The sequence below is a fragment of the Panthera uncia genome, chromosome D1, assembly GCF_023721935.1.
Source record: "Panthera uncia isolate 11264 chromosome D1, Puncia_PCG_1.0, whole genome shotgun sequence".
NCBI lineage: Eukaryota > Metazoa > Chordata > Mammalia > Carnivora > Felidae > Panthera > Panthera uncia.
This window is the reverse complement of record NC_064808.1, coordinates 1,288,660-1,316,486: the sequence shown is the minus strand read 5'-3', so window position 1 is coordinate 1,316,486 and position 27,827 is coordinate 1,288,660. Positions and strand designations below refer to the sequence as shown.

The following is a 27,827-nucleotide window of genomic DNA, read 5'->3' as shown; positions in this document are numbered from 1 at the left end:
TTTTTTTTTTAATGTTTATTTACTTATTTTGAGAGAGAGAAAGAGAGTGAGCAGGGGAGGGGCAGAGAGAGAGGGAGACAGAGAACCTTAAGCAGGCTCTGAGCTGTCAGCGCAGAGTCCGATGTGGGGCTGGAACTCACAGACTGTGAGATCATGACCGGAGCGGAAATCGGGAGTCGGATGCTTAAGTGACTGAGCCAGCAGGCGCCCTGAAAATCGGGACTTCATTTAAAACTCACGGTCAGGACTTCAGGCTTTCCAGAAGTGCGGTGACCAGCACAGTGCATCTCTGTGCCTCAGCCGGGGACTGGTCTTCCCATCTGTGTCCTTTCTTCTTTTCCCTGATTATTCTGGAGCAAACCCCAGACTGCATCAGGTCATTCGGTCTGTAAATTCACACATGTGATCTCTCCTCCATTTTAAAATTTCTGTATCTGTACTTTTTCCCCTTGAACTGTTTGAAAGCAAGTTGTGGACCACCTGACTCTTTTCTCCTAAAACAGTTCCATGTAAATTTCCTACAAAGCAGGGTGCACAGTCATCACCGCGGTGCCATTGCCACAATGGAGGAATGCGGGCTTGACGGGGCACCACCAGCCGATAGCACAGTCGCGTTCCTGTTTCCCTGGGCTTCTCAGCAGCTCTGTTCCGGCTGCCGCCCGCACCCAGGTCCGACACGGGCCAGGGGTCACGTCTCCAATTTAGTTCCGCCCCCTTCGTCCTAGAGCCGCCCTCCACGCGATGACACATCGGTGGGCTGCGTGCCCCGGCTGTCGTGTAGAACGTCCACGCTCTGGGTGGGTCACACTCAGACTGCCACACCCGGGACATGGTGTGGGAGGGGCACTGGGGCTGCGCCCGGGGTCAGTGCTGAGATTGAGGACTTGGTTACGTCAGCGCCTGGCAGCTTTCCCCGTCGTGAGGGTCCGGTCAGTGAGTGACCTGTCGCTTATCCTGCGGGTACCATATTTTCCATGAGTCGTGGTTGTGATCCTTTAATCAGGATTGACATTGGTGGCTGCAGAAAGGTGTTTCTCTAAGACGGTCCTGCTGTGTATTACATCTGTCAAAGACGGTCGGGGCGCCTGGTGGCTCAGGCGGTTAAACGACTGCCTTGATCTCAGCTCAGGTCGTGATCTCGCAGTTTGTGAGATCAAGCCCCACACCGGGCTCTGCACTGATAGCAGGAGCCTGCTTGGGATTCTCTCTCTCCCTCTTTCTCTGCTCCTCCCTGGCTCGTTCGCTCTCTCTCTTTGAAAATAAACATTAGGAAGAAAAAAGACCGGCTTTCCTTCCCTACTTAGTGTTACTGTAGGCTCCTCGATTTCTGTTCCGGTGTCTTGTCAGTTGCCGTCATTCTTTCTGGTACGTACATTGTCCCACTTTGCCAGTGGGGTTCCCTTCAAGCTGGCTTCTGTGGCCTTTTGTTATTTCCCCATCAGTTCGTGTGCTAGGTGATGTTCCGTGTTTCCTTGTACTTCCCTTGCTCCAGACCTGGAATCTACCATTTGTCCCGGGGGCCCTGTTTTAGTAGGAGATACATTTTAAAACCAGAACACGGGCACCAGAGAGGCCTGGTCAGTTAATCATCTGACTTTGGCTCGGGTCATGATCTCACGGTTCGTGAGTTCGGGCCCCGCATCGGGCTCTGTGCTGACAGCTTGGAGCCTGGAGCCTGCTTCGGATTCTCTCTGTCTCTGTCTCTCTCTCTCTCTCTCTCTGTCTCTCTCTCTCTCTCTCTGCCCCTCCCTTGCTTGTGCTTTTTCTCTCAAAAATAAATAAATATGAACATAAAAAAAAACCCAGAACATAGATGCTAACTGTCATCGTTTCTAGGCCTTTCAGTGGCCAGAGCTAGAGGACACGTGTTTGTGTATATGCACGTAGCATTTATGCATTGTACACGTATACAGTGTTACATCACACAGTTACATAGATTAAATACACATACACACTGTTTCATGGTGGCAGTTGTTTGTAATTGAAATGTTGAAATCCAGTTGCCTACTTAGTGTCCTTTGCTTGCCCCCATCACTTGCTTAGAAAAAGAGGGGCACCTGGCTGGCTCAGTGGGTGGAGCTTGCGACGCTTGACCTCGGGGTTGTTAGATCGAGCCCCGTGTTAGGTGTAGAGGTCACTTAAAAATCTTAAAAAAAAAGAGTGAGGGAGCAGAGAGAGCTCCCAGGTATGGACTACCTTTGGAGTCAGGTGAGTGTGCTACGTAGGTTCCCGTAGAGTGTCAGTAAGAGGGCATTGGCTCAGCAGATGCTGAGAGTCTGCACCGGGGGCCAGATGATGTGCCCACTCTGTGGTTACAGTTGAGCCAGAGACACTTCCTTCCTCCTCAGTGTCTTGCTTCTTTGTTGGGAAATAGTACAAATGTTGTGTGAGCCGTAAGGGCAGTGTGGTGGACGAGGCCGGTGAGTTTTAGGACGGGCAGGGATTGCTGTGTGCTGGGGGTGGGTCTGGGCAGGGCAGCGTAGGTGAGGGTGGGGACCCACAACGCTTGGACGTCTGGACGCTCCAGGAGCCGGCCGGGGCTGTGAGCCAGACTGCAGGTGCACGCTGGTTTTCTCTGAGGGACAGTTGCCTCATCCTTGTCCTTGGCCTCTGGGTCCCCTCAGGATGGCGGGGCGGCAGGAGATAGGTCCCTACATTGGGAAATGACTCTGTCCTCTTTTGGGAGATCTGGGGCTTAGACAGCTAAAGTGAGTGCCAGAAATCTCCGGGTACCTTTCAGTGGATTTCTAACCGCTCAGGTAGTCAACAGAGGCTATCCAACGCCTTTAAAGTACATAATAAGTATTTTCAAAACATGTACTTCAGCTGCTTGCTACATTTAGAAGTTAAATAAACATGGGGGCGCCTGGGTGGCTCAGTCGGTTGGGCGTCCGACTTCGGCTCGGGTTGCGACCTCGCGGTTTGTGGGTTCGAGCCCCGCGTCAGGCTCTGTGCTGTCAGCTCGGAGCCTGGAGCCCGCTTCGGATTCTGTGTCTCCCACTGTCTCTGCCCCTCCCCTGCTCATGCTCTGTGTCTCCCTGTCTCTCAATAAGTAAAAATCTATTTAAAAAAAAATTAGAAATTAAACAAACAAAGCTAAGTAGGTGTGTGCTGATGAGTTTTAACTCTTGGCTCTTCTGTGGTGGGCATATTTTCAATTTTTTGGCCTTGTTTTCACCTCTTAATAGAAAAGCTCACCGATCAGGTGATGCAGAACCCTCAAGTTTTGGCAGCTTTACAGGAACGGCTTGACAATGTCTCCCACACTCCTTCCAGTTACATTGAGACGTAAGTATGCTGTGCGTGGGCCCCTGGTGCAACTTTAAGAAAGGGAAAAAGACCGATTTCCTGGTTCCTTAGACTAGGAGTAAATGTCTTTCCCATTGAGCAGACTTTGGGGGCCGGGAGCCGGGCTCCGGGTTCCAGAGAGGAGCGCCTGGGCTCAGCGTGTGCTAGAAACGCAGGCCTGTAGGGGGTGGTGCAGCTCGGGGGCAGGGGGGCTACCTGGGCCCACGGGCCAGGCTCAGGGCGGGGCGCGGTCTCTCCCCGCTGCCCGCAGATGGACGTGGTGACGCTGCCTGGGAGTGGGAGGCTTGAGGACACGGACGGTCTCTCGTTTTCTGGCTAGGCTCTGGGCGAGGGGGCTGGCGTTCATGGGGAGGAAGTGCCGGGGGAGGAACAGGGTTTCGTGGAACGCAGTTACTTCCACGTTGGCCGCGCTGCACGGACGGTGCCTGCGGGGGAGACTCTGAGGTTAACGTAACCGGTTGGAGGACAAGTGGATGTAGGCCATCAGGGTCCAGTTTGCTTAGAGTCTTTCGTTATTTTTACTCCATTAGGAGGATTTGGAAAGCTAAACATAATTGTAATTGTGTGATTAACGCAGAAAAGAGGGGCGCCTGGGTGGCTCAGTCGGTCGAGCGTCTGACTGGCTCAGGTCACGATCTCGTGGTTTGTGCATTTGAGCCCCACGTCGGGCTCTGTGCTGACAGCTCAGAGCCTGGAGCCTTCTTCCGCTCCTGCCTCTGTCTCTCTGCCCCTCCCCTGCTTGTTCTCGGTCTCTCTCTCTCTCTCTCTCTCTCTCTCTCAAATACAAAATTAAAAAAAAATTTTTTTTTTTTATTTTTTTTATATAAAAACATTGTGCATTTTTTAAAATACACAAAAGAAATACAGGTGTTTATGTATGTGCTGTTTCATTACGTCTTCACTGTGCCTCCTCTTTGCTGTCCTGCCAGCAGAAGGTCCTAGAAAGGGAACTGGATTTATGAGGCTTGCCAAAGGACCTTTACCTTGAGGTGGCCGGGGTCCTTTGTGATTTAAGGCTGTTCCGGTACTTTCTAAACGGTGCTGTGCGTAGGAGCAGCTGGGACTGTTGTTGACGGAAGGTTAGTTCCTTCTGTGCCTTTCTGGAGGAAGGCTGTGGTGTCCAGGCTAGTGCCGGCCCCGCCTTGAGGGCCCAGCCCAGGTGGACGCTGTCCAGGGGGCCGTGTGGGTCTGGGATGAGGCCCAGAGACCTGCTCTTTGTTCCAGATGGGGACCGAGAGCTTCAGGTTAAACTTCGTTCTGATGGGTTAAAAGGGTTTTGTTGGGGTTTTTTTTAATCTGTTTATAAAAGTAATGCATACAAACAGATATTTTTAGAGTATAGAAAAGCGTCAGGAGGCAAAGAAGCTCAAAGTTACCTGAGTCTGGAAGGGAACAGACCCCATTTGTCCGTGTCATGTCGGGTATCTCCCTCGGTGTGTGAGTGTGAACGCTTCTCTTGGTGCTAAATATTGTGTGAAAAGGTGATTGTGGACTCGCTGTGTTTTAGCCCTGCTCAGCTTGTCCTTATTTTCATTATTTTTAACTTTGACAAATGATGTCTCCGTGGACATATCAGCACATAAATATCTGGTTGTTTCCTTAGGATAAATTTTTGCAAGTAGAGTGACTGGGTCCAAGGAACATTCCGTAACATTCAGGTTCTAGTTTGCCTTTCAGGCTTCTCAAACCCAGGAGTCGTTTTGGTTTTGGTTTTGGTTTTGGTTTTGGTTTTGGTTTTGGTTTTGGTTTTGGTTTTGGTTTTTGGTGGCCAATTAGGTAAGGAAAAGGCAGCAGTTCTTGTAAATTAACGTTCTTTCAGATATTTTGTGGGATTGAACCTTTCTTCCACGTTTGATTATTTGTATTTTTTCTTTGGTTGATTAGTTGTCCCGCTTCTGCCCACCCCCCCACCTTTCTTTTCCGTTGGGACGTTTGTCCTTTAACGGTGTTTCGGAGCCCTTTTCTGTAGTAAGGATGTTAATTCTGTGGTGAGCTACGTTTATCTTAAGAAAATTGAAAAGCATTCTGCCTTCTTTTGCAGCCATAAGGATGTTTTACTTTTTATCTCGTGTCAGTTTACCCAAAGCGGTGAAGAGGAGAATCAATGCGTTGAAACAGCTGCAGGTGAAGTGTGCTCACATAGAGGCCAAGTTCTACGAGGAGGTGCACGACCTGGAGAGGAAGTATGCCGCGCTGTACCAGCCTCTCTTTGACAAGGTGGGCGGCCTGCGCGGACATTTCACTCACGGATTTCAAATCTAAGTTGAAGTAAAACATCCACGGGTACCTAGTGATGAACCCTTGCATGTTACTCTTTAAGCCCTAAAACTTAGAATCTTGTTTTTTTTTTTTTTTAATGTTTATTTATTTTGAGAGAGAGAGAGAGACAGCAGGAAAGGGGCAGAGAGGCAGAGGAAGAAGAGAGAGAATCCCAAGCAGGCTTCCTCGCTGACAGCACAGAGCCTAATGTGGGGCTCGAACCCACAGACCATGAGATCGTGACCTGAGCCCAAACCGAGAGCCGGACTCCACTCAACCCACTGAGCCACCCCCCCTCCCCACCCCCCGCCTAGGCACCCCTAGAATCTTAAGTTATAAAAGCATGCGGTTTTGCACAGATGTTATTTGCAAACTTAACTCTTGAGTTCCTGGATAACTTACTATAGCTCTAAGAAGGTCTCGCTTTTACTTAAAGAGAAGGGAGTTCATCACCGGTGATGTTGAACCGACAGACGCGGAATCAGAGTGGCACAGTGAGAACGAAGAGGAGGACAAGCTGGCTGTGAGTATTTTTTTAACGAGTGCAGCTTGTGTTCTGTTGTTTCAGCGCAGTTAGAAATAAGCAACCTCTTGGAACAGGTTTCAGTCCTCGGTGTAACATCACCGAGGAAGGAGCTCCTCCCAGTAGGTGCGAATTCACTCTTAGGTTGGCTGTTGGGATCCCTCCGTGGCGGTGAGCACTGGGCGGCCAGCAGGGCTGGCAGCGGTTAAAACTGCGAACCAGACACGTCTCCCCTCTCGGTCCGGTCGTGGACGCCACTCGGTACAGCAGTGCACTGAGACGTGGGGTCGGGTGGACAGGACTCGAGACATCAGCAGAGCCTCGGTCGAGAGAAAGGCACAGTCCCACGAGAGGAGGGGACACCCGCGTCAGCGGTCACTGCAAGGTCAGGGTCGTGAGGAGGGTGTGGTGGATGTCTGTGCCACCCTGCTCGGGGCCGAGCAGCGCCCGCGGAGCGGTGGCAGTGTGCCCGGGAGCTTTAGGTCGGTGGACAGCCTTCCAGGATTGGTCCCATTCCGTGCGACCGGAAGTTCCGCCTGATTTTGTTTGGGAGACCAGTGTCTTTTATCCTCCGGTGTTAATTCTTAGGGAATTGTTTTGAAGTGCGTGCTAGTCTCAATAGCCTTAGAACCCTGCCTGGTTGAAGCAATGGCTACAGAGGAGTATGTGAATCGCTTCCTTATTGCTCAAGGAAAATCTTCTGTAAATTTAAAAAGCCCCTCGCGAGCGTTTCACGTGAGAATCCCGCGTGAGGAGACGTTTGCACTTTCCAGTGGCTCCGTTTGGTGTTGTCCTTGACCTCCCTGGGCCCGCCCTCTCCTGGGCCCGCCCTCTCCTGGGCTTTGGTGTTAGAAAAGCCTCCCCCCCCCCCCCCCCCCCCCCCCCCCCCGGTTGCACGTAGCCTGTCCGGTCACCTCCCTGATGTTTGCATGGAGTTTCTGTCCCCATGTTAATAGTCACCTCCTTATCGTTTGGGGTAGACGCTGCTTGGCTGTTTCTTGTTGCCGAGGGGACGGGGTCTCTCTCCGGTGGTGGGTGGTTGTCCCAAGACGGACGTCTCCTAGAGCTGGTGCTGGACAGCCTTTCCTGAATTTGCTGGCACTGTGCCATGTTGTAAAATCGTATCATGGAAATGCATCCGGATGGGATGCCTTGAATGTTTTGTTCCTTGGAAACGTTTAAAAGTGTGACCTGCTCGGTGGTCTTAGAGACGCGGGTTCCAAGAACAGTCTCTGAGAGAAGTTTGTGCAGGGTTCTGAAACTTCCGTTGTGCACCAAGCCATCGACTTCTTTGTGACTTTGTTGCTTTGCGCTAAGTGCTCTCTGTCGCATCTTTGCTCTTTTAGGGAGACGTGACAAGTAAAGTAGTCATCGCGGAAAAGGAAGTCGCGCCAGCAGAGGAGCCAAACCCCAAAGGAATCCCAGAGTTCTGGTTTACCATCTTCAGAAACGTAGATATGCTGAGTGAATTAGTCCAGGTGAGCAGATGTCCACGTCACAGAGAGCTCTTAGTCCGAAAGCTACTCACTTGTGAACCATCTGAGCGTTTAGTGGTTGGTCGTGGTGGCCGGAAAGGCCCTTTCGGTGACCAGCGGAGAGGGGGGCGGAGGGCGTCGCTGCTGGAACGCGCCCCCCCCCCCCACCCCCGCTTCCACTGCGGTGCTGCCGTGAAGGCCTGCGGCTCTGGGGCTGAGCCGAGGCCTGGAGTAGCCTTCTCCCCTCCGCGGTGGCCTGCCGCCTCAGCCCAGAGTGCCGTTCCCCGTCTTACTGTGAGTGAACGAGTGCGGAGCTGTGAGGCCAGGAGGCCAGGAAGTTGGCCGGCAGAGTCAGTGAGCTGACCCAGGGGTTTCTTCTGGTTCTCTCTTCGGAGACGTGCAGACCAGCAGTCTTGGTCGACGCCCGTACGCGGCGGCAGCTGGCGGAGTGTGAGAGCAGTTGGGCCCTTGTCCTTCCTCCCTGGCATCGATGGTTCCCAGCACTCCGTGCCAGAGAGAGGCTGCCCCTGATTGCTGTCGCCGAGACCCATGGTCGGTGAACAGACTGGGTGGCTTCCTGGGAGTTCCTGCTTGACGAGCACAGAGCCCGACAGGGCTGTGGGTCCAGCGCCCGGGGCTGTGTGCAGCAGTGGCTCAAAGACCACGCGTGTGGCTGCTTTGAAAAGGCCTGCTGGAAAGTTCTTTCTGCTCTGTTTATGATTAGGAGTACGACGAGCCGATCTTGAAGCACCTGCAGGATATTAAAGTGAAGTTTTCAGACCCCGGGCAGCCTATGGTGAGTACTGACCAAGCTCCTGCTTGGCGTCAGAAAGGGTCGGGCTGCTGAGGGTGAGGGGCTCGGAGCCGGGGCAGGGGATCCAGACCTGGCCCCCACTTGTGAGGTGGTCCCGGGCCAGACGATCGCCAAGAGCTAGGATGTTCTCCTGTGGCCTCCCTGGGCCTCGCCAAGCAGTGCTCCTGCACAGCCTGACAGGCCGCTCAGGCTGCCAGCTGCCCGTGGCAGGTGGCCAGAGTCCAACGCGGGATTGGACTCGCAGGCCGTGGTGTCTGCCGTGCCGTGCGCTGCTTTCTGAGCTGGCTTGTCCCCTGTCTCCCCTGCCAGATGGCGTGATGGCGTCTTTCTCCTAAGCGTCTCCCGGGGTTGTGAGGCTCGGACGTGTGTGGAAAGGATGGTCGGTGTGTCCTCAGATTCGGGCGGCACTGTCCTAGAAACCCCAGATGCTAATGCCTGCAGGACACTGCAGGGGGACCACGCTGAAGAATGCCCCCCCCCCCCCCCCCCCCCCCCACTGCCACAAGGCACCTCTTTGCAGCACTCTTGCTGCGGTGTGGGAGGAGCGTGAGGCCGGCCCTCCCGCCACCCTGCGTGGGGGGGGGGGCCTGGCACGGGCACGTTCGGGCCTGTTCGCCTGGCTCTGGCCGATGGGCTCCATTCCGGTGCCGGAGCAGCTCCAGCGCCACACGGCCGACGGGCTCGTGGCTCTCCGTTTGGGGCCCTGGGACGCGGCCTGGGGCCGTGGGTCTGGGGGAAGGTGCGGAGGGGCCTGAGACCCGGGGCCCGGCTGTTCTCCCTCCCGGTCACAGAACGCTGGCCCCGCGCCACGGACGAGGGCCAGTGTCGCCAAGTGGGTTTCTCTCCCTGGTCCTGCGGGTGCCTTGTCGGAGGCGAGGGGCCGGGGCCATACTGCGTCTGTCTCTTCCACTTTTCCTGCCCGTCTCGCTCTGGGAAGTGACATTTGGCTCTCCCGCCTGCAGGTCGAGGGTGCGGACCGTGGTGAAGCCTGCTCCCAGGCTGTGGGGCGCCCCTCTCCTGCTGCACCGGGTCAGCCTGGTTCCCGGGGCGTTTTCTTTGGCCTGTGGGGGGCGCTTGGCCACAGCGCCCCCTGGGGGCCGTGTGGGGCGGTCACGGGCCGGTGCTTGGATTCCTGTGATCCTCCCCCCACCTTCCCAAGGGGTTGCGTGCATGCCGTTTTCAGATCCTGTGTCGGTTTTTTTCTAACACTTGTTCCTCACCTCTGAGTCATCTGGACTCCATTTATTTTTTAATGTTTGTTTATTTGCAGAGAGAGGAAGGGAGGGGCAGAGAGAGAGAATCCCAAGCAGGCTCTGCAGTCAGTGCTGAGCCCGATGTGAGGCTTGAACTCATGAACCGTTAGATCATGATCTGAGCTGAAGTCAAGAGTCAGACGCTTAACCGACTGAGTCACCGGGGCACCTAGACTCCATTTATTAAGTTTTCTCTTCTGGATCGGTCCTTTTTCCTTCTTTTCTTTGTTCTTACTAGACACCCGTTTGGTGACTTCCCGGGTCCGCGTTCTTTCTCGGCCTGTCTCCGTCTCTTGCAGAGGTTTCTAGACAGACAGGAGCCCTGGTCTTGGTCGACCGCGAGCCAGTCTTTTTTCCCTCGTGGCTCCCTGCGTCGGTGGAAAACTTAGGAAATACGGGGAAGCGCAGAGATCTCCGTCTTGCAGAAGTAGCTCGGCTGTGGACCCAGTTTGCACGGTCGTCTTTTAAAGATGGTTATGAGCTGATTTAGACGCTCAAGTCAGAGGCGCGAGAGCCGTGCAGCCTCAGGATGAAGCGCAGCCAGTGTGTTTGCTTCTCCTCGTGACCGCCCTGCCGCCCTCCCCGCCGGGGTCCCCACGCTTACGCTGCAGCAGACGGGGACCGCGTGTGCGGACGGTGTGGCGTGGGCGCCGCCGCAGCGGTGGGACCCGGTCACGACCGTCCCTGGGGCCTCTGGGTGATCGGGTGGTGCCCAGGCCCGTGCAGCCGCCGCCCCGTCCGAAGGGCTACGCTCGGGTCAGCGTACGGGGGCCCCGGGTCTCGTTTGCATTCCTGGGGGTTTCCTCAGTTCGGATGCGTCTCAGCGCAGTTTTGCCGGGGCAAAGGAGAGGAACGTGGGCAAGGCTCAGAGGCGCGCTTCGCGATTCTGCTGGCCGTGTCTTGGTCCACGTTCTTTTTTGCGGTCCCCGTGCTCTCGTGTCCCTGTTGTGACGTAGCTGCAAGCAGCGGCGGATCGGAGCTCCCCACGCCGGCTCCGCAGACGGGAGCCCCTGCCGTGGGCCGTGCTGGGTGCGGGCTGCTCCTGGGCGTCCCCGCGGGAGCGCTGGCACCCTCTCTGGGCGAGCGCGAGCTCCGCTCTTACACGTGGGTGTGAGTGTGACGAGGCATCTGCTGCGTGTTTACGGCTGACGCGGCTGTGGGGGTGTGTGTGTGACTGACAGACGTGGCCTCGTCTTTGGGCCCTTTTCTCCCGTTGAACCCTTTCCGACTCCTCCCCATCGTGGGTTAGTTATTTTGGACTTGAACAGCGGCCTGCGGGGAGGAAAACCTGAGGACGGGGAATCGTACGCTGGGTTTGGAGAGCTGGTAGGGAAGGAAATGGCAGAGGACGAAGGGGATACCGTGGTCGGTGCAAAAGTGGGGAGTGACGGTGTGCCGCTCGCCAGCCCTCCCTGTCCCCGGCCACCCGTGCCTGCTTGTGGCCGCCGCCCCCCGCCCCCAACAGACTTGGAGCGATCGATCGCAGCCTCCGAACTGGGTGCTCTTTTTCCAGGACGGGTGGTGTTTTTAGCCCTGGGGGTTGGGCCAGATGGAGAAGGGGGGATTCCATTTGATGTTCTTGCTACGCTTTACTCCGCCAGACCAGTGACTTGTGCTCTGGATGGTCAGGCTTTCACTTCTCCCTTAGTGGATATGGTTTGGTCCTAGTCTTTTTTGTTTGTGTTTAAGATTTTACTTTTTTTTTTCTTTTAACTTTTTTTTTTTTTTTTTAACTTTTAGTGAGTATTGAGAGACCGACAGAGCATGAGCAGCGGAGGGGCAGAGAGAGAGGGAGACACAGAATCCGAAGTAGGTTCCAGGCTCTGAGCCGTCAGCACAGAGCCCGACGTGGGGCTCGAACTCACGAACCACGAGATAATGACCTGAGCCGAAGTCGGTCGCTCAACCACTGAGCCCCCCCAGGCACCCCTGGATTTTACTTTTTTTTTTTTTTTTTTTTTTTTTTTTTAATCTCCACACCCATCATGGGCCTCAGACTCAGCCCTGAGATTAAGAGTCTCATGCTCCAGCAGCCAGGAGCTCTCAGTCTTAGTCTTTTTAATCTGTTTTTTTTCCCAGTTAGTAATTATGCCATTATTAAGAAGATTGAAATAGGTAACATTTAGCAGGCGTTGCCTATGAACTTATATGAACTCGGAGAGAGAGAGAGGATTGTTACTTCCATTTTACAGATAGATGAGGAAACAAAAGCACAGAGACACTGAGTAACTTCCCAAAATCGCACCGCACTTAGAGGCAGAGCGTTGTGAACCCAGGCTGTCTGAACTCGGAGTCAGTCTTGTAAATTGTGTCTGTAACTTACTTAACCAAGATCATCTTTTTTTCCTGAAGATGGGGCTGAGGTGAGTGTCTTTGCACATATTGGCACATCCATCCGGGTGTCTTTTTTACATGGAATATAAATTCCTTAGATTTATTTTACTTTCACTAATTTTTGGATTGTGCCAGATGGTCCCTTGTAAAATTGTTCACAGTACGGAGGGCACCTGCTTTCCCAACACGCTTTGCGAGTATGACGTTATCCGTACAGACTGGAAAACTAGAATCTTTCTTCCTGGCCGCTTGACTTTATCTGTGACCTGACTGCTCCTTCGTACACACCTTGTGTCCGTTTTTCCTCTCCGGTTCTAGAGGGCTTTGTGAACAGAGGATGCAGTTGTCCTTTGTGCGGCTTGAGGGGGCCCCGTCAGTGCTCCCGCACCCCACGGGGCCTGGCCCCTTTGCACGGCAGGGAGAGGGGGGCTGGGCCGCGGCCGCCTGCTTTCCCCATCCACGCCCCCACCTTGGCAGGGTGGGCCAGGGGCAGCAGACAGAAGCTGGGATCCCTCAGGAGAGCGTGGACCCCGCCGGGGAGGGGGCCTCGGGGGCCACGTGCGCTCTCCTGGGGCTGGAGTGCGGCAGGCGGCCCCCCACCTGTCGTTTGTGTCTGGACTCTGTCCCGGTGTTTTTTGGAACAGTTTTTCTTGCCACGTGGCCGTCGCTGTCGAGCTGTTCGGTGGTGGCTTCCGTCTGGGGCGGCGCGCTCGGGGGAGCTGGTTTCCAGGACGCGCCGCGCGGCTCACGAGGTCTGTCACCGGTTGCTTGTGTTTTCAGCCGTGCTCACCCGGAGTTTCTGTCTTCAGTCTTTTGTCTTAGAGTTCCACTTTGAACCCAACGACTACTTTACCAACCCAGTCCTGACAAAAACATATAAGATGAAGTCAGAGCCAGACAAGGCCGATCCTTTCTCCTTTGAAGGCCCGGAAATAGTCGACTGTGACGGGTAAGGAGACGCCGCTCCGGCTTCGTTTTGTGAGACAGAAGCAGGTGACTGCAGAGCTCCACGCGGAAGAGAAATTAGGAACAAAGCAGAAAGTCTGTAATCTCCTTAAAAGCCCAGTAGACAGAGAGATTTAAGTTAAATAGTCTTTCTGTTTGGGGCGATGATGGCCTGTGCTGGGAAATGTGTCATTCACGAGGTCACACGTGCCAGCGTGTAGGGTAAGTGGCCGGGTTTCCTCATTGGAGGAGGCAGTGGCTGCTGTAGTCCCCTGACACGAAGCTGTCCTCGCTGAACTGATAAGTCACCCTCGGCCAATATTTGTTGAGCGAATGGACGAGTCTGTGCAGGGCAGCGTTGGTCCGTTGCTTCCTCGAGAAGTGATGGGGCAGTTTAATTGTTGTTTGACTCGTGACCCAGCGCCTCGGTGATTTCAGGCGAGACCGCCAGGGAGACGGTGTGGGTTGGAGTTCATTCCTCGTGGTCTGTTCTATCTTTGAGTCCAAACCATGAGCCTTACTCACCGGAGCCAGGTGCTGCCGTCTCCCCGTGTGACGGTTCTGCGCCTCGTCAAGACCCTGCCGGGCTCCAATGGCCATGGTGACTCTGTCGGATCATTTCCCAGGCCCAGGCTGTCGTCGTGGAAACAGTGTCCTGAGCAGACGCTAGTCACGTGCTGCCAGGGGCTGCCTGTTGAGCCACAGCGATGGGAAGATTAGAAAGCCGGCCGGGCTCACCCCCCCCGGCAGGGCCCCCGTGGCAGCCGGCGGCCGGCGTGCCGTGCCCCGGTCGCGAATGCTGCCAGGGGTCGCCTGCCGCCTTCCGGCAGCTTGGTCTGCTTGCTGAGCTGCCTCGGGAATTTGGGTGGGTGAGTTGGTCCAGCTGTGCTCTAGGGCCAAGAGACAGCCGGTGACAACCTGTGAGCATCGTGTGGGCACCCTAGCCCCGCGCTGACCGGGCTCGGCCACGGAAGAAGTACAGAAGGTCTCGGGGGAAATGCGTCACGTGACGCTTAAGGCAGTGCTCCCAACCCGGATGGCGGCAGACCGCCCCTTTGGCCGTTCTGCTGTCGCTGACCTTGGGATGCGCCTGGGCGGGCGGGGACCCACGGGTGGGTTCCTTTGACGGGCTTGTCCGGGTTAGGCGCGTGGCTCTGCTTTGCTGGGCTCCCCCGTGGCGGGTGTACGTGTGCGTGACGGGCGTCTGTCTCTGCAGGTGTGTCATTGACTGGAAGAAAGGAAAGAACGTCACCGTCAAAACGATCAAGAAGAAGCAGAAGCATAAGGGCCGAGGCACGGTGAGGACGATCACCAAGCAAGTCCCCAACGACTCGTTCTTCAACTTCTTCAGCCCGCTGAAAGGTGAGTGGCGGCGCTGGGAGCCACTTACCCTCAGGGTCCTGTCCGGCGGCCCCTGGAAACGACACACGGAAGACCGTTTCTCGTGAGTGTGCGCGCGCACACGCGCCGGGAAGCGCAGGCGCGCGGTGGCACGTGGGCTGCTCGCCCTCGGCCGCGGGCCGTCGCGCTCTGGCTCGCTGCCTTCACCGCCCGGCCCCCCTCCCCCTGGGTCTGTCTTGGAGCCTCCGGGATGCCAGTGCCTGCTGCTGTGGGGGTAGACACAGCCGTAAATGCCGCGCTTCGGCTTCCTTGTTTGAGAAGAAGCCCTTTGGAGCCTGGCGTCCACGGTGGCCGCCACCCGCACGCGCTCCCTGGGAAGTAGACGCGGCTTCGCTCTGGAAGGCGGTGCGTTTGCTGGAAGCCTCCAAACTGGGTTTTAAGTAATTGAAGAAAGTTCAAGTGAGATTGAGTGGACTCCATTTGGGCAGGTGACTTCGGGGACCCTAAAACTGTACTGTCCTGGTCGTATCACTCTACAGACGGGCCAGGGGTCCCTGAACCGTGCACCGAAACTTTGTGGTAGATAAATGACTCATCCGACGAGTATTATTTAGTTATTTGTTAAATGTTTGTTTATTTTTGAGACACAGCGTGAGCAGGGGAAGGGTTGGCGGGGGGTACAGAGGATCTCGGGCAGGCTCCGTGCTGTCAGCACAGAGCCCAGTGTGGGGCTAGAACTCACGGACCATGAGATCATTTCCTGAGCTGAAGTCGGACAGCTGAGCCCCCCAGGCACCCCTTAACCTGCCTTAACGGCTATTGTTAAGGTAGTCAGAGAAACAGGGTAAGTTTGTCGTGTGATGAATGTGATAAGCTTATCGGGTGATGAGCTCTGTGAAAAACGAGTATGAGGTGACAGTGGGTTGGTGACAGATACTCAAGAAAAAGTACCAAAATCGATAAAATGCTTTTTGAAATGATGGAAATCTAAGATGGCCTTTTTGTTCTTAAATCTAAGAAACAGGTCCCAAAGTCAAGGGAGCAAAGCCCCGGCCCCCAGGCCAGAGTCCCCAGACCCGAAGCTCAGCCCGTGGGGGGCACGGTGGGGGGCTTACATGCCGAGGCTGGGGGACGCGGGCCGCAGGGCTGAGTTTTGCCCGCCGGGCCCCAGCCCCCACCCCGCGGTAAGCCTTCGCCTCCTGACGAGACCCGGCCTGGAACGAGCACTTCTGAAGTCGGGGGTCTGAGCGTCCCTGGGCTTTGTTGACTTTTCGGTCCCTGTCCTTCCTGTCACGCTCGGTCCTGGGCCCGGCTCTGGTTAGGCACCACGAGCTGGGCGGCTGTGTGTGTGCCGAGCGGCACGTTGGCGAGGCGTGCGGTGCTTTGCTGCCCGCAGGGAATCTGTTCGTTTGGCAGGAAGGACGTCCCGCGGACCCAGCCGAGGGGCGCTGCTTTGGTGACACGGCTCTGCCGTCCCCCTTCTCGGCGGGGTCCTGCGCGGGCTTGCGGGGCACGGGTGCGAGCTCCGCTTATGGCATAAAGGCACAGAACGGCCAGTGTGCCGCCACTCGGTGGGCCTTTCCACCTGTCAACCCTAACCTGCTGGGCATGCCTTCCCCCTTGGCCCTCTGCACAGGTCTGCGGGCGGTGCGGGCGGCGGGCAGAGAGGCGCAGGGCCGGGCTGTGCGCTGAGGCACTCGACCTGTCCGCCGGGCTGCCCGAGGGGGCTTTACCCAGGCCCTGGCTGTCCCTGTAACGTCGATGTGTTTTGTCTTTGTTTTCTAGCATCCGGGGATGGAGAATCACTGGTAAGATTTGCGTCGTCCTCAGAGTCTCCTTTGTGTCCAGAGTCTTTGCCTGCCTTCCCTTTAGTCCTGCTTCCTCCTCCCTTAGACCCGGGGGGCGTTTCTGTCATTTCTGTCCACTGCACCATGAGGCAGGTCTGGAGCACGTGTCCCCGTGCCCCTGCCTGCCAGGCCGCCCGGAGCGCGGGCACAGTGTGGGTGGGAGGGCGTGGCGCTCGTCTCATGGAAACGAGTCGTGTTGACGTTTTCCCCCGTCAGGATGAAGACTCGGAATTCACGTTAGCCTCCGACTTTGAAATCGGACATTTCTTTCGCGAGCGGATAGTCCCGCGGGCCGTGCTCTACTTCACGGGCGAGGCCATAGAGGATGACGACAACGTACGTGGGCAGGGGTGCCCTGAGGGGCAGCTGGGGGTCGCCTGGTGGCGGGGCAGAGGGCAGGGGTGGAGCGGGACTCTGGGGGGCCTCAGAGCGGAGTGCCAGCCTGTCCTCGGAAGGCCCCGGGTGCTTGCCGTGTCCTGCTTACTGACTTTAAGCCTTGGGTAACTTTGAAACGGGAGGAAACTGTCACTCAAGGAGGTCTGGCACAGCAGACGGTCATCCACCGAGCTGACCCCTGCTAGCCCGTGGCGTACCAGCCCCAAAGACTGGAGGCCCGTGCTGCATAGAAGGGTGGCCGGGCTGCTCTCTCTGCTTGAGCACAGTCTAGCGAGCTGTCCTGTGGTCACCGGAGACAGTTCTCCCCATCACATCTGAGGCCCGGGTCACTGGGTCTGCTTGATTTATGGAAATACAGTTTTGTAGCATGCTGCTGCACGTGTTTTAGATGATGTTTACTCTCTTGGTTTTAGGGCTCTTGGGTGTTCCAGACGGTTCCAGGTTTCTTTTCTGAGGGGTCTGCCGAGGCCTTAGACGGGGCAGCGGGAGCTAGGCAGATTCCGGGTGCTTGGTGCCCAGGGGCAGTGCAGGCGTGCTTCCCACCGTTTCTTTCTGGGGCTCACGGCCGTGGTGGGGGGGGGTCAGCTGTAGAGTCAGAGACCATCTGAGATGAGCTAACTTGCATCCCGGGCTGGGGCAGGAGGCGGCCGTGGGGTGGGGTCGTGTCGTGTCAGCTGTGTAAGCGGCACGGCTGAAATTGATGCCACGGGTGGTGGACCGGCCCGTCCGGTAGAACTTTCTGTGCTCCCCTGCCCACACTGTCCGATGCAGTAGGACCGCCTGATGGGACGCGTAAAGATCGTAACTGAGGTCGTTGGCAACCGAGGAACCGGATGTCTGGCTTTATTTAGTGTGGCCCAAGACTCTCGTGACTATGCGCCCCAGAAAGCTCGTCTCCAGACCGGGGGTTCCCGGACTTCGTTGATCACACACCCATGAGTTTTAAAACTTGAGGGGGCAGCGCCCGCACGTGTTTATTTAAGGGGCAGGCACAGCGGACGGCACGGCTTGCCTTCCGCGTGGACGCGCTCGCGCACGACGCCCCGCGTGCAGGCGCGGCGCCGAGCTGCAGAGGGGAGCCGCACCCTGACTGCTCAGACCGGGGTCCTGACCCCTCGGCAGCCACGCGGCAGCCTCTGCTGCGGTGTCCGCCCGGGACAGTGCAGTCAATGGTGGGCAGTCTGGTGACGCGTCGAGCTGTGAGAGTAGCTCCTGTTGGCACGCTCCTTCGCGCCTGTCGGGTACAGGTTAACCTGCAGACGTCCGTGGCGTTGGCAGCCTCGCCCGGGCCCCGCGCGTTGTGCCGGGGGGACCTGCTCGGTTCCCACGCTCTCCCGGCCGAGCTCGCTTGCCCCGCGGGCTCCGCACCCCCACCCCGACCCGGGGGCCGCCGCTCTGCGTGAGTGTCAGGCGTGCTTGCAGCAGGACCCCCAGGCCCCTCCGGGTCCACAGCGAGGCGATCTGCTGAGAACCTCAGGAAAGCCGCGCTTGGGCCCGTCGGAGGCCGGTTCCAGTCGGAGGCTGCGCTGAAACGCAGTTAGCTGCCAGACTCCAAGCCAGGGTCTTCCTCTGCCACAGGCTGGTCGGGGCACAAGGGGGAAAGGGCCCTGGGGTGTGTTCAGACACCTGCCGGCGCGGGAGGGCGCGCGCCCTGGGCCCCCCGGCCCCCCGCTCTCCGGAGTTCTGTGTGAGCTGTCACTGAGGGGACGTGTGTGGACTCCCAACGAGGAAAAAGCCTGCTTAAATGGGTCCCTTGTGCCGTGCAGGCAGTAGCGATAAGGTTTGTTTTGGGTTTGGTTTTGATCGGAGTCTGATGTTTGGAGCTTGAATGAGAGCCTGACCCGTGACGTCTTTGGACCTGGGAGAAATTCATTCAAGACCAGCCAGCTACAGTGTTGGGGGTCTCTTCTGCACGCCTCAGTTCTGACTTCTTTTAAAGGTTAAGCACCAAGGTTTTATCATACTTCTAACACATAAACGTTTACCCCTGTATGAGACATAAAATGCCGTGGAAATTCATGCATCTTTGTAGTAAACGCCCTCTGCCGGCTTGCTTAGGTCAGCCAGTTTCCCAGGTGAACCAGTATGTTCTCATGCTGACCAGCCCCCCCCCCCCCCCCCCCCCCCCATCCTTAGGCCTTGTTTTCAGTGCTTTTCAGCTACCCGGAGTCCTGTGACCGCAGTGGGGCTTGTGAACACGAGGCCCCGCAGCGCTGGCCGCAGCCTAGTCCCCGTTCCAAGGCCAAGATGCCCAGCGGCAGACCCTCCCCTTGAGAACTGGGCCTGGAACGGGTGCTGCCGACCGACCTCTTTCCTTGGGCCTGACCAGTAGGGGCACTTGACGGGGGGACTGTGTCTGGGTCGGGGCGCCCTTGCGCTCCAGAGACTTAAAAACTTGTCTCTGTTGTCTTTTTTCAGTTTGAAGAGGGTGAGGAAGGAGAAGAGGAGGTAAGACTTGGCCCGCGTGGAGCGTCCCTTCCCTGCGGCCGCGCCGGGCTGCCCCTGCTCGAGTGCGCGAGGTCGCGGAAGCACAAGACCAGTTACACCCAACTTGTGCGGAGCTGCCTCCGGGGGCTGCACCCTGTTAAAACCAGGGGGGCGGCCAGCGCCGCCCCCGGGTCCGGTGGCTGACCCTGCGTTTTCAGCGGTGTGTTGATGCCCATTATCTGCGAGGGGATGAAGTACCCAGAAGCCATTGTGTCCGGAGGGGGTGACATAATCAGTCCCGGACAGTGATCGTTGATTCCCTCTCAATCCAGGGAGCGTTTAGCTGGTTTGGGGCAAGCGAAGCCCCCAGGGTTTAAATCCCGTCCGCTCAGCTCCTTCCCACTCTCTCGTGCAGGAACTGGAAGGTGACGAGGAGGGAGAAGATGAGGACGATGCCGAAGCTAACCCCAAGGTCAGTTGTCGGGGCCGCGCGCACCTGCGAGCCCCGCGCCGTGTGCTCAGACGGCCCCCCACAAGGAGGCGGTGCGGGTGCGGGGCCCGTGTGTCCTCCCGTCGGTCAGTCCTGAGAGCAGAGCAGAAAGTTCTCGAACAGGGGCTATTCAGACACCTCAGGTGTCATTTAGTGTGAGGTGTAGATATCCAGCCAGTGCTTTTCCAGCTCCTTCCTGAGCTGTCATTTGTTTTCTTAACTAGGCAGGAGGGCAGCCTTATTTTCCAGATCTTTAATTCTTCTAAGGTAATGACTAAATGGCGACGCGGTAAACTTCTGTGTGTTTATTTTTGGAAAAGAGGGACTTTGAAAGGAGGGACTTTGGGGGATTGTTATTACTTCTTTTAACGAATAGAGTAATGAAGTCGTAGACATAATCTTGTGACTGTATTTGGGCTGAGATTACTCGGAAGCTGCGTGTAAATATCTCCAACGATTGCACATAAACTAGGAAGCTTTAGTTAAACAAACAAAAAACCAGCTGAGGAGAACGGGCAACTCCATTAAGTTTATCTGTAGAGGTGAGTCTTGGCTTCTGGTCTCAGGTCAGCTTAAATGAAGGCACCTGGCCGCTTGCCACAGCCTCTGAATCCAAAACCGCTTTAACGCGGTCCCGAAGCTGCACGTCGTGTCTGCGAGCGCGAGATCGGTAACGCGCCGCAGCTTAGAGTTAAATCCGCGGTGGGCCAGCAGAGCCCTGACGTCCCCTGCGTGTGCTAACTGGATCTCGGTGTAGCTAGACACTGTTTGTCCGTCCGTCCCCCGTTTTGCCCCGAGTGGGACGTGCGTAAACTATCGGCGTAATAACCCAGCTCTGTAAGTGGTTTTGTTTTGTTTTGTTTTGTTTTGTTTTTTAACAGCAAGTCTTTCCGTAAATGCACGCTTACCGTACTGGCTCCTTCTAGGGAAGGATGGGAGGGAGGCGTCAGACTTTCAGAAACGTACCACGTGAATTCTCCTCTGGGCGTAAGCTCACGGAGAGGGGCATCTTTGCAAAGCCGGCCCGCGCACCTCGGCAGGACTGCCGCGCCCTCGCTCGCCTCCGCGACACCGGGGCCCCGCCTCGGGTGGCCCCCACCGGGCCGCCTGCTCCTCCCTGCTCTCCCGCTGGCGCACACGCCCACAGTTTGGATTCTAGAGCCGAGACCGCGTCCAGACTCGGGGCCCGGCTGCCTCCGGTCTCCCCTGTTGCCGGCAGTGAGGGCTCCGTTGTCGCGTCGCTTCCTTCTGTTGTCTGTCCTCTCCTCTCTCCTCGCCGAGCCTTCTGTCTCCTGCCACGTCTGTTTTGCTGGAAGAGCATCCTCTCACCAGTAACGTGACAACGGGGGAGGGCGGTCAGGGCTCGCGCTCCGTGGGTCTCCATCTGTGGTGTCGGTCAGGGGAAGGAGAGCGGTGACTGAACGAGTAGCCTCGCCAACGTGAGGCCCCGGGACCGCCGGGTCTGGGCAGCCGGAAGGGCCCGAGTCTGGTCCTGCGGAGGGATTTGTCCCGTCAGGGTCTGCACAAGTGGAGGCAGACGGGGACACGGGCTGTTTGGGTACTAAAGGGACAGGTGTGATGGGTGGGGGTGGTTCATCTCAAGCTCGAGATTTTGCAGCCGTTGGTGTCATGAGAGAGTCTCTTGTTTCCGTCGGTATAATTTTGTGCAGTTTATTTTCCTTTATGCTGACGGTTCCTTTCAATTTTTTCCCCACGTAGGTGCAATTTTTGTCTGCTAATCATTCATACGTTTCTAGGTAAGGTGGAGCTGTATTCGTTTCTAACCCAGTCTCCTGGCCTGTGCCTTACGGTCGTGCCTCACTGTCGCTCCGCGGACAGAGAGGAGGCTGCCGGCCAGGCACATCCAGTGTGCACCAGGCTGAGCGTGCGGCTTCCCGAAGAACAGTATTTTTGCGCAGGGGTCTGTTGTGTATGCGGCTTTTTGGTTTTTGTTTTTAAGTTGTTTTTAATTCAATTTCTCTCTTAAGTTTACACCCTAGTTACTTAGCATCTGGTGCAACAATGATTTCCGGAGTAGATTCCTTGGCGCCCCTCCCCCATTTAGCCCATCCCCCCTCCCACACCCCCTCCAGTAACCCTCTGTTTGTTCTCCATGTTTTAGAGTCTCTTATGCTCTGTCCCCCTCCCTGATTTTATCTTGTTTTTGCTTCCCTTCCCCTATGTACATCTGTCTTGTCTCTTAAAGTCCTCATGTGAGTGAAGTCATATGATGTTTGTCTTTCCCTGACTAATTTCGCTTAGCGTAATACCGTCTACTTCCATCCACGTAGTTGCCGATGGCAAGATTTCATTCTTTTTGATTGCCGAGTGAGACTCCATTATATACATACATACACGTCCCACATCTTCTTGATCCATTCATCCATCGATGGACATTTGGGCTCTTTCCGTACTTAGCCTATTGTTGATAGTGCTGCTATAAAACATTGGGGACACATGTCCCTTCGAAACAGCACACCTGTATCCCTTGGATAAGTACCTAGTAATGCAGTTGCCGGGTCAGAGGGGAGTTCTATTTTTAATTTTTTGAGGAACCTCCATCCTGTTTTCCAGAGTGGCTGCACCAGTTTGCATTCCCACCAGCAGTGCAAGAGGGTTCCCCCTTTCTCTGCATCCTTGCCAGCACCTGTTGTTGCCTTGTTTTTGTTTTTTTTTTTTAAGTAGCCTCCACATCCAGTATGGAGCCCAGCGTGGGGCTTGAACTCACAACCCTGAGGTCAGGAGTCAGACACTTAACCGGCTGAGCCGCCCAGGTGCCCCTGTTTTGTGTACCTCTAAAACTGACTGTCAGAAACTACATTTGCTCCTGCTCTGCAAGCCCAGTGTTCGTCTCTGACCGAGTGGCAAAGGCATGACTGGTGTGGCATTTTGACAGGACGGCCCTCCAGGAAGAGGACCGTGAGTGAGGGCCCTGGGAGGTGGAGACCGCGTTGCCTGGGCTGTGCTGGGACCGACCAGCCACACCCCTTGCAGTAGGAACGAGCCCATCGCTTTTTCTCGATGTGTTTCTAGTGATGGTTTCTACTTTCTAATCAGGTGTGGTGCAGACCGGTGGGTCATAAAGGGCTACCTAAGCCTCGTGCCAGAATCTTTGTGCCCAAAGCTGTGGTCTGGTGTAGCGTTAGTAGCAGGTGCCGGTGTGGCTGGCTGCTGGAGAGTTCTGAGCGGGTAAGAGCCAGCAGCAGTCTCCTGGGGGCCGCCCACCCCCCACTCCCGTCCCCCACGGCGAGGGTCATCCTCGCCATCGCAGCTCTGTTCCAGTCATCAGCTCCCTCCCCCCGGGGACACCGTCCTCACTTGGCGGGGTTGGGCAGGGAGGTGGTCCGGGGTGGTGGTCGGCAGGTGCCACGGGAGGCGATGCTTACACCCAGGAGAGGAAGGCTGAGCAGCAGCGGCCGCTTATACAGCGGAGCCTGTGAGCAGGAACTTGAACTTCCCGCCGCAGGTGACCAGCTGATCCTGACCGTCATTTAGACCAAACACCTTTGAGCGTCTGTCTGCATTGCCTTCCTGTCTCCCTCGCGTGGGCTTGTTCTCAGAGACGAGGCCAAAGAAACGTTTTAGCTAGGGGAGACGCGCGGCCTCGGACCCGCGTGTTTGAAGGGTCGAGTGCACGGATGACAGCGCGATTGCTTGGTTCCCGCCGCCCCACCCGTCTGATGGACCAGCAGCCAGGCTTGCTCCACCCAAGCCCCGCTCCTCCCACCCCGCCAGTCACTTGGGAGCGTCCGCAGCCCAGCAGCCTGTGTCTCTAGGACAGAGGGACCCTCCTGGCGTGTGGCCACCCCGGGTAACACCGGCGTGTTTCGGCAGTTTTCGCAGTCCTGTGGCGATGTCATCAGGTTCTTGCCGGGGTCCCAGCTTCTCCGGGGGGAGTGGGGGGAGGCGGCCGTTCCCCCCGTAGTCGGGCAGCTCTTGGGCCCTGGGGCCGTGGGCCCCCGTGACGCAGTGCCGGCCATGTGCTTGGTGGCCCTTTTCCACTCCTTCCCCGGCACGTGTCGTCTGGGAAAACTTGTCTTTTAAATGGTTCCCAGACAGGCAGGGTTTGGGCTATTAGAGTGTGCCTTTGAAACCCCTGCCTCCCTTCCTTTGATAATCAGTGGCGTTGAGTGACTGAGCCGTCATCAGACTCTGTGATGTGAAGCAGAGGGTGCTGGGGCTCAGTGCAGTTTTGTTTTGGCCTGTGTCACAGATTGAAAACCATTGGTGTCTCGTTGATGAGAAGCTCTGGGATTCTGGGTCACCTTTACCAGCCAGGACTTGTGTCCCTGTGGATGCTGCTCCCGCAGGTGGGGCCGCCAGCTTCTCTCCTGGTCTTAGTTGTTGTGAGGCCCTGTTGCCTCCAGTAGCCTTTATCACCTAAGCTACTGAATGTGTTTTGAGTGAGTAGGTGATACATTCTCAGGCTTGAAAACCTATACATATACGTGTGAAATCATCCAGACTTAACATCGTAAATTGTTTCCCACCCAGTGTTGCAAAACACTGTATATGTGGAACCCTTCGTGTGCGGAAAGGTAGAGAAGTCCCTCCTGTCCTGTGCCGCCCTCCCCTGTTCCCGCCTTCTCCCCCTACGCGACCACCTCCTTTGCCCCATCTCCTCTAACCCACTTCCTTGTCGCAAATACGATTGTGGAGACACACGCCCTCCCCTCGCGCACGGACAGCTGCCTGCGGCTCCCCCCCTCCTGCCATCGCCGCACCGACGGAGAACCAGCGGCCCGGCCCGGGGCCGCCTCGGCTGCCTGGGTGGGTCACCTCCGGGTGTGTGGGGTGGGACTTTGATCTTTTCTAGCCTGGATTTCTGGTCACGTGTGTTTTGTTTTGGTGCCCGGCCTTTTCAGCGGTATTTTAGATGAGCGGGTGCCGGGCGGGTGCCAGGGCCAGGACCCCCTCCCAGAGCGGCCCCGCTGCTGGGGGTGCTGGACAGAGAGCTGGGGCCCGGCCTCGTCCCCGTGCCCTCTCCATCCGCTTTCACAGGGTCCCAGATGTCGTTTCATGTTTCTGCGGACTCTGCGTTTGATTCTTTTCCTGTCTTCAGCGTGATTTTCTGGAGAATGAGCTGGAGCTTCCACCGTAGCAGCTGCCAGTTCTGTTTAAGCAGAAGTTTCTTCTGGACCACGTAGTGCGGGGGTTTTAGCCTCCCTAGGCTTGCCAGATCGTGTTCCGAGTGATGTGTCGCCTCGGCAGCAAGAATTCTAGGCGACTGACGTACGATTATATGCTGAGGACGGTCAGTGACCTCGTCGTGTGAGTCGGGCTGTTGGTGGCCTTTGCACAAAACGCATGGATTTGCTAAATGTGCTCGTAAAGGTGGGAGACAGATTGTATCGAGGTGAATGTGCTCTTCTGTGCTGCGGAGACCCCCTCTCTCCCTGACACCTTTTCTGGAAGGGTAGGGTTCCCACTCGGGGAGGGACATGGGGGCGGGGGCGGTGCGTGCAGGCGTCGCAGGGGCCTCCCGGCGTCAGGTGTGGCTGCTCGGCCGCCTCTGGCCCCCACTGGGTGGGTGGCCCCCGTCTGTCTCCGGTGTTGAGCCTGTCTCAGGGGCGGCGGGAGCAGAAAGGGGGGGTCTGCTGTTCCTTCACGCAGGCGGCGTTTAGGGGGCCGCCACGAAGCTTCGAGGCCGCCTGGCAGCTCTGGAACACGGGCCCTCCTGCACGTGTGCTCAGTCTCCGCGGCCCTGACGGGCCCTCCTTCTGAACGCAAGCCCTCTGATTAGACTCGGGGCATGGCTTGAAACAAAAAGGCTGCCCTACTGAGATTGTTTCTGGGAAGCTGACTTATTTTTTGTTACCGTTTAAAAATTTTAAAGTCTGTTTTAGTGTCTGTCTGAGAGAGAGAGACAGTGCAAATGGGGAAGGGGCAGAGAGAGGGGGAGACACAGAATCCGAAGCCGGCTCCAGGCTCCGAGCCGTCAGCACAGAGCCCGACGTGGGGCTTGAACCCACGAACCGTGAGATGGTGACCTGAGCCGACTGAGCCCCACTCAGGCGCTCCACTATTTCAAATTATTTTTTAAGTTTCTTTATTTTGAGAGTCAGTGAGCAAGCAAGCAGGGGAGGGCGGAGAGACGATCCCAAGCAGGCACAGAGCCCTACACGGGGCTCGATCCCACGACCCCGGGATCATGACCTCAGCCTGAATCAAGAGTCAGACGCTTACTTAACCGACTGAGCCCCCCAGGTGCCCCTTTGTCATTACTCTTTTAGAAGTGTGTTTGCAGGGACCATTTTTTCAGTAAGAATGAGCACACTCGTTGAGTCTTGCCTTCCGTCGTTGGTTGGAGACGGCTGGTTGATGAGATCGGTTCCCTACAAGTGTTGTTCTCTCGTTGCAGAAGGAGCCCAGCCAGCCCTCCGAGTGCAAACAGCAGTAAGACGACGGCACCGAGGACCCGTCGCGGCCGCAGCGCGACCGCACCGGCAGCCCTCGCCTCTAACTCGTTTTCAAGTGCATGATTTTGACGTTAACTTTTCCTTTATCCTTATTATTTGGCTTAACCTGTACAGTGGCGACTTAAATGCATTTCAGAAATAGGAGGTTTGCTTCCAGCACCCTCTACGGCCTTGGGTGCAGCTCGGTGGACTTTCCCAGGCCCTGCCTTTGGGAGGAGGGGGCGGTGGAAGGTCGGTCGACGCCAGGGGCAGGCGTCTGGGACATGGTTCCAGGGCATCTAGAACCAGTAACTCCACTCCGCAGTCGGACCGGATTCTTCTTTCACTTGGAGAAACTCACACGCTTCGTGTTTCCGCCACTTGGTCTCCTGTGCTCACGTCGTGCCCCGAGGGCTGGTAGAGTCGAGTCCCGTTCTTAGAGCGTTCCCTCTCCAGTTTTGTCTCCCTCGGGGTGGCGTAGGGGGTGCGCGCACCCCAGCCCCGAGGCGCCAGTGCTTGTGGCCCATCCTCGTATTTATTTATTCTTTCCTGCTCGTGAGGGCTCGGGGCGCCTGCCGTCGCTCGTCCTCACAGTCTCTGAACCCGTGTGTGTGCCTGGTGGCCCGGTGACTCCCCAGGTGGGTGTGCTGGCGGCTCCCACGTGAGCCAGGCCTGCGTAGAGGGACCCTCGCTCTGTCCCGCCAGCGGCCGAGCCAGGCTCGTTTTCCTGCCGGACGGACCTCCGGCTCTGGCGGGGGCGCGGGGGGCGCCCGTGGCGGGGGGCCGCTTCTCCTAGTGTGTGCATGTCGGGTCTTGCTTCCTCAGTAGCCCCTGTTTCTCGGCCCTGTGCTCATCTTGTCTTCAAAGCCCTGGGTTCGGAGTGACCCGTTCTTGGCTGGCGTGTGAGGTTTCCGAGTGTGTGACCGCGGTCTCTGGCAGCCGGGGATGCCGTGTCCACACTGTGACCAGGCCTGTAGAGTGCTCAGCCTTACTTACAATACATTTGTAACTGAATACGGTGTTTTCAATTTGTACAGAATAGTTAGAATATTCTATTAAAGTTGTGAAACACGAATCCAGTGCTGTGCAGTGTGTCTCTGGGGGAGAACCTGGTGGGAGCAGCGGGCGGGGGTGCTGGCACCTGCTCCCGCCCCGCAGCTCCGGGCCGTGGCCGCGTGCCCGCACGGACTGTGTCTGTAGAGCCGTGGGGGGTGAGCAGACCCAGGACCTCAGGCCTTTCCCGTGTTGTCTTTGGGGCTCTTGCAGCCGGTTCTCAGGAGGAGGCTGCGTTTACCTGGCCCGTTAGGCCTCCGGACCCACTTCACCGCCAGCGGGGGCTCGGGGTCCCCGGGTGGGCCCTCTGCTGCCACGGGAGAGGGTCTGCCCTCCCCGAGGAGAAGGCCGTTTCCCAGAGTTGGTGGGGCTGTGCCTTCCAGACGCAGAGGTTCCCAGGAGGGAGAGGTCCCGCACGAAGGCCACCTTTGCTGTGTCTTCTCACTGGGGCTTTTCTGCTGGGGTCCCCGTCCCTTCATGAGAGGGAGCGCTCTCCCCCCCCCCCCCCCCCCCAGGACACCTGCTGCACGGGCTCTTGCTCGGGACCTGACCTGGGAGTGTCTGTCTGCTCTTTGAGCAGGAGCCGGGGCCGGGAGAGGGCAAGCACAGCAGCCTGCTCCTCCCTGCGGCCCAGGAGCCGGCCTCCGGTCCACCCGTTGTCTGCCGGGGACTAGCCTCTCCCTGGGAGTAGCTGGAAGGGGGAAAGCGGCCACAACTGGGAGTGGCTGGAAGAGCCGTGTTCTTGGTTCTTGAAGCACCCAGGCGAGCTGGGGCTCAGACTCCCCGGGCAGAGTGCCCCACGGGTGAGCCCCACCTGGGTCGCCAGGCCTGCCTTCTTCCCGCTGACACACAGTTAAACACCCCATCCCGGAGGACAGTCTGCAGAGAAGACACCCGCATGCAGCTCCCTGTCTCCTGGCTGGGAGCACCCCTGGAGGACAGGCCCCCAGCTGGGAGAACCCC

At 57.0% G+C, this 27,827-nt stretch overlaps 1 protein-coding gene across 7 annotated transcripts in view; it reads left to right on the top strand.

Moving 5' to 3' along the window:
• Nucleotides 1-26,886, top strand: part of NAP1L4 (nucleosome assembly protein 1 like 4) — a 52,826-nt gene extending 25,940 nt beyond the window's left edge. For 3 of the 7 annotated variants that reach the window (XM_049615452.1, XM_049615474.1, XM_049615494.1), the window contains 12 exons: nucleotides 3,189-3,288; nucleotides 5,385-5,526; nucleotides 6,005-6,091; nucleotides 7,438-7,569; nucleotides 8,291-8,362; nucleotides 12,777-12,916; nucleotides 14,129-14,274; nucleotides 16,039-16,061; nucleotides 16,317-16,436; nucleotides 18,915-18,944; nucleotides 19,339-19,395; nucleotides 21,133-25,753. In XM_049615452.1, the coding sequence (XP_049471409.1) occupies nucleotides 3,189-3,288; nucleotides 5,385-5,526; nucleotides 6,005-6,091; nucleotides 7,438-7,569; nucleotides 8,291-8,362; nucleotides 12,777-12,916; nucleotides 14,129-14,274; nucleotides 16,039-16,061; nucleotides 16,317-16,436; nucleotides 18,915-18,944; nucleotides 19,339-19,395; nucleotides 21,133-21,174 (1,091 nt within the window). In that variant the 3' untranslated portion in view covers nucleotides 21,175-25,753. Of the gene's footprint in view, nucleotides 1-958; nucleotides 2,421-3,188; nucleotides 3,289-5,350; nucleotides 5,527-6,004; nucleotides 6,092-7,437; nucleotides 7,570-8,290; nucleotides 8,363-12,776; nucleotides 12,917-14,128; nucleotides 14,275-16,038; nucleotides 16,062-16,316; nucleotides 16,437-18,914; nucleotides 18,945-19,338; nucleotides 19,396-21,132; nucleotides 25,754-25,774 lie in introns of those variants that run through there. The other 4 variants (XM_049615503.1, XM_049615485.1, XM_049615463.1 and 1 more) reach the window with 4 other exon arrangements.
• The last annotated feature ends 941 nt before the right edge of the window (nucleotides 26,887-27,827 follow it).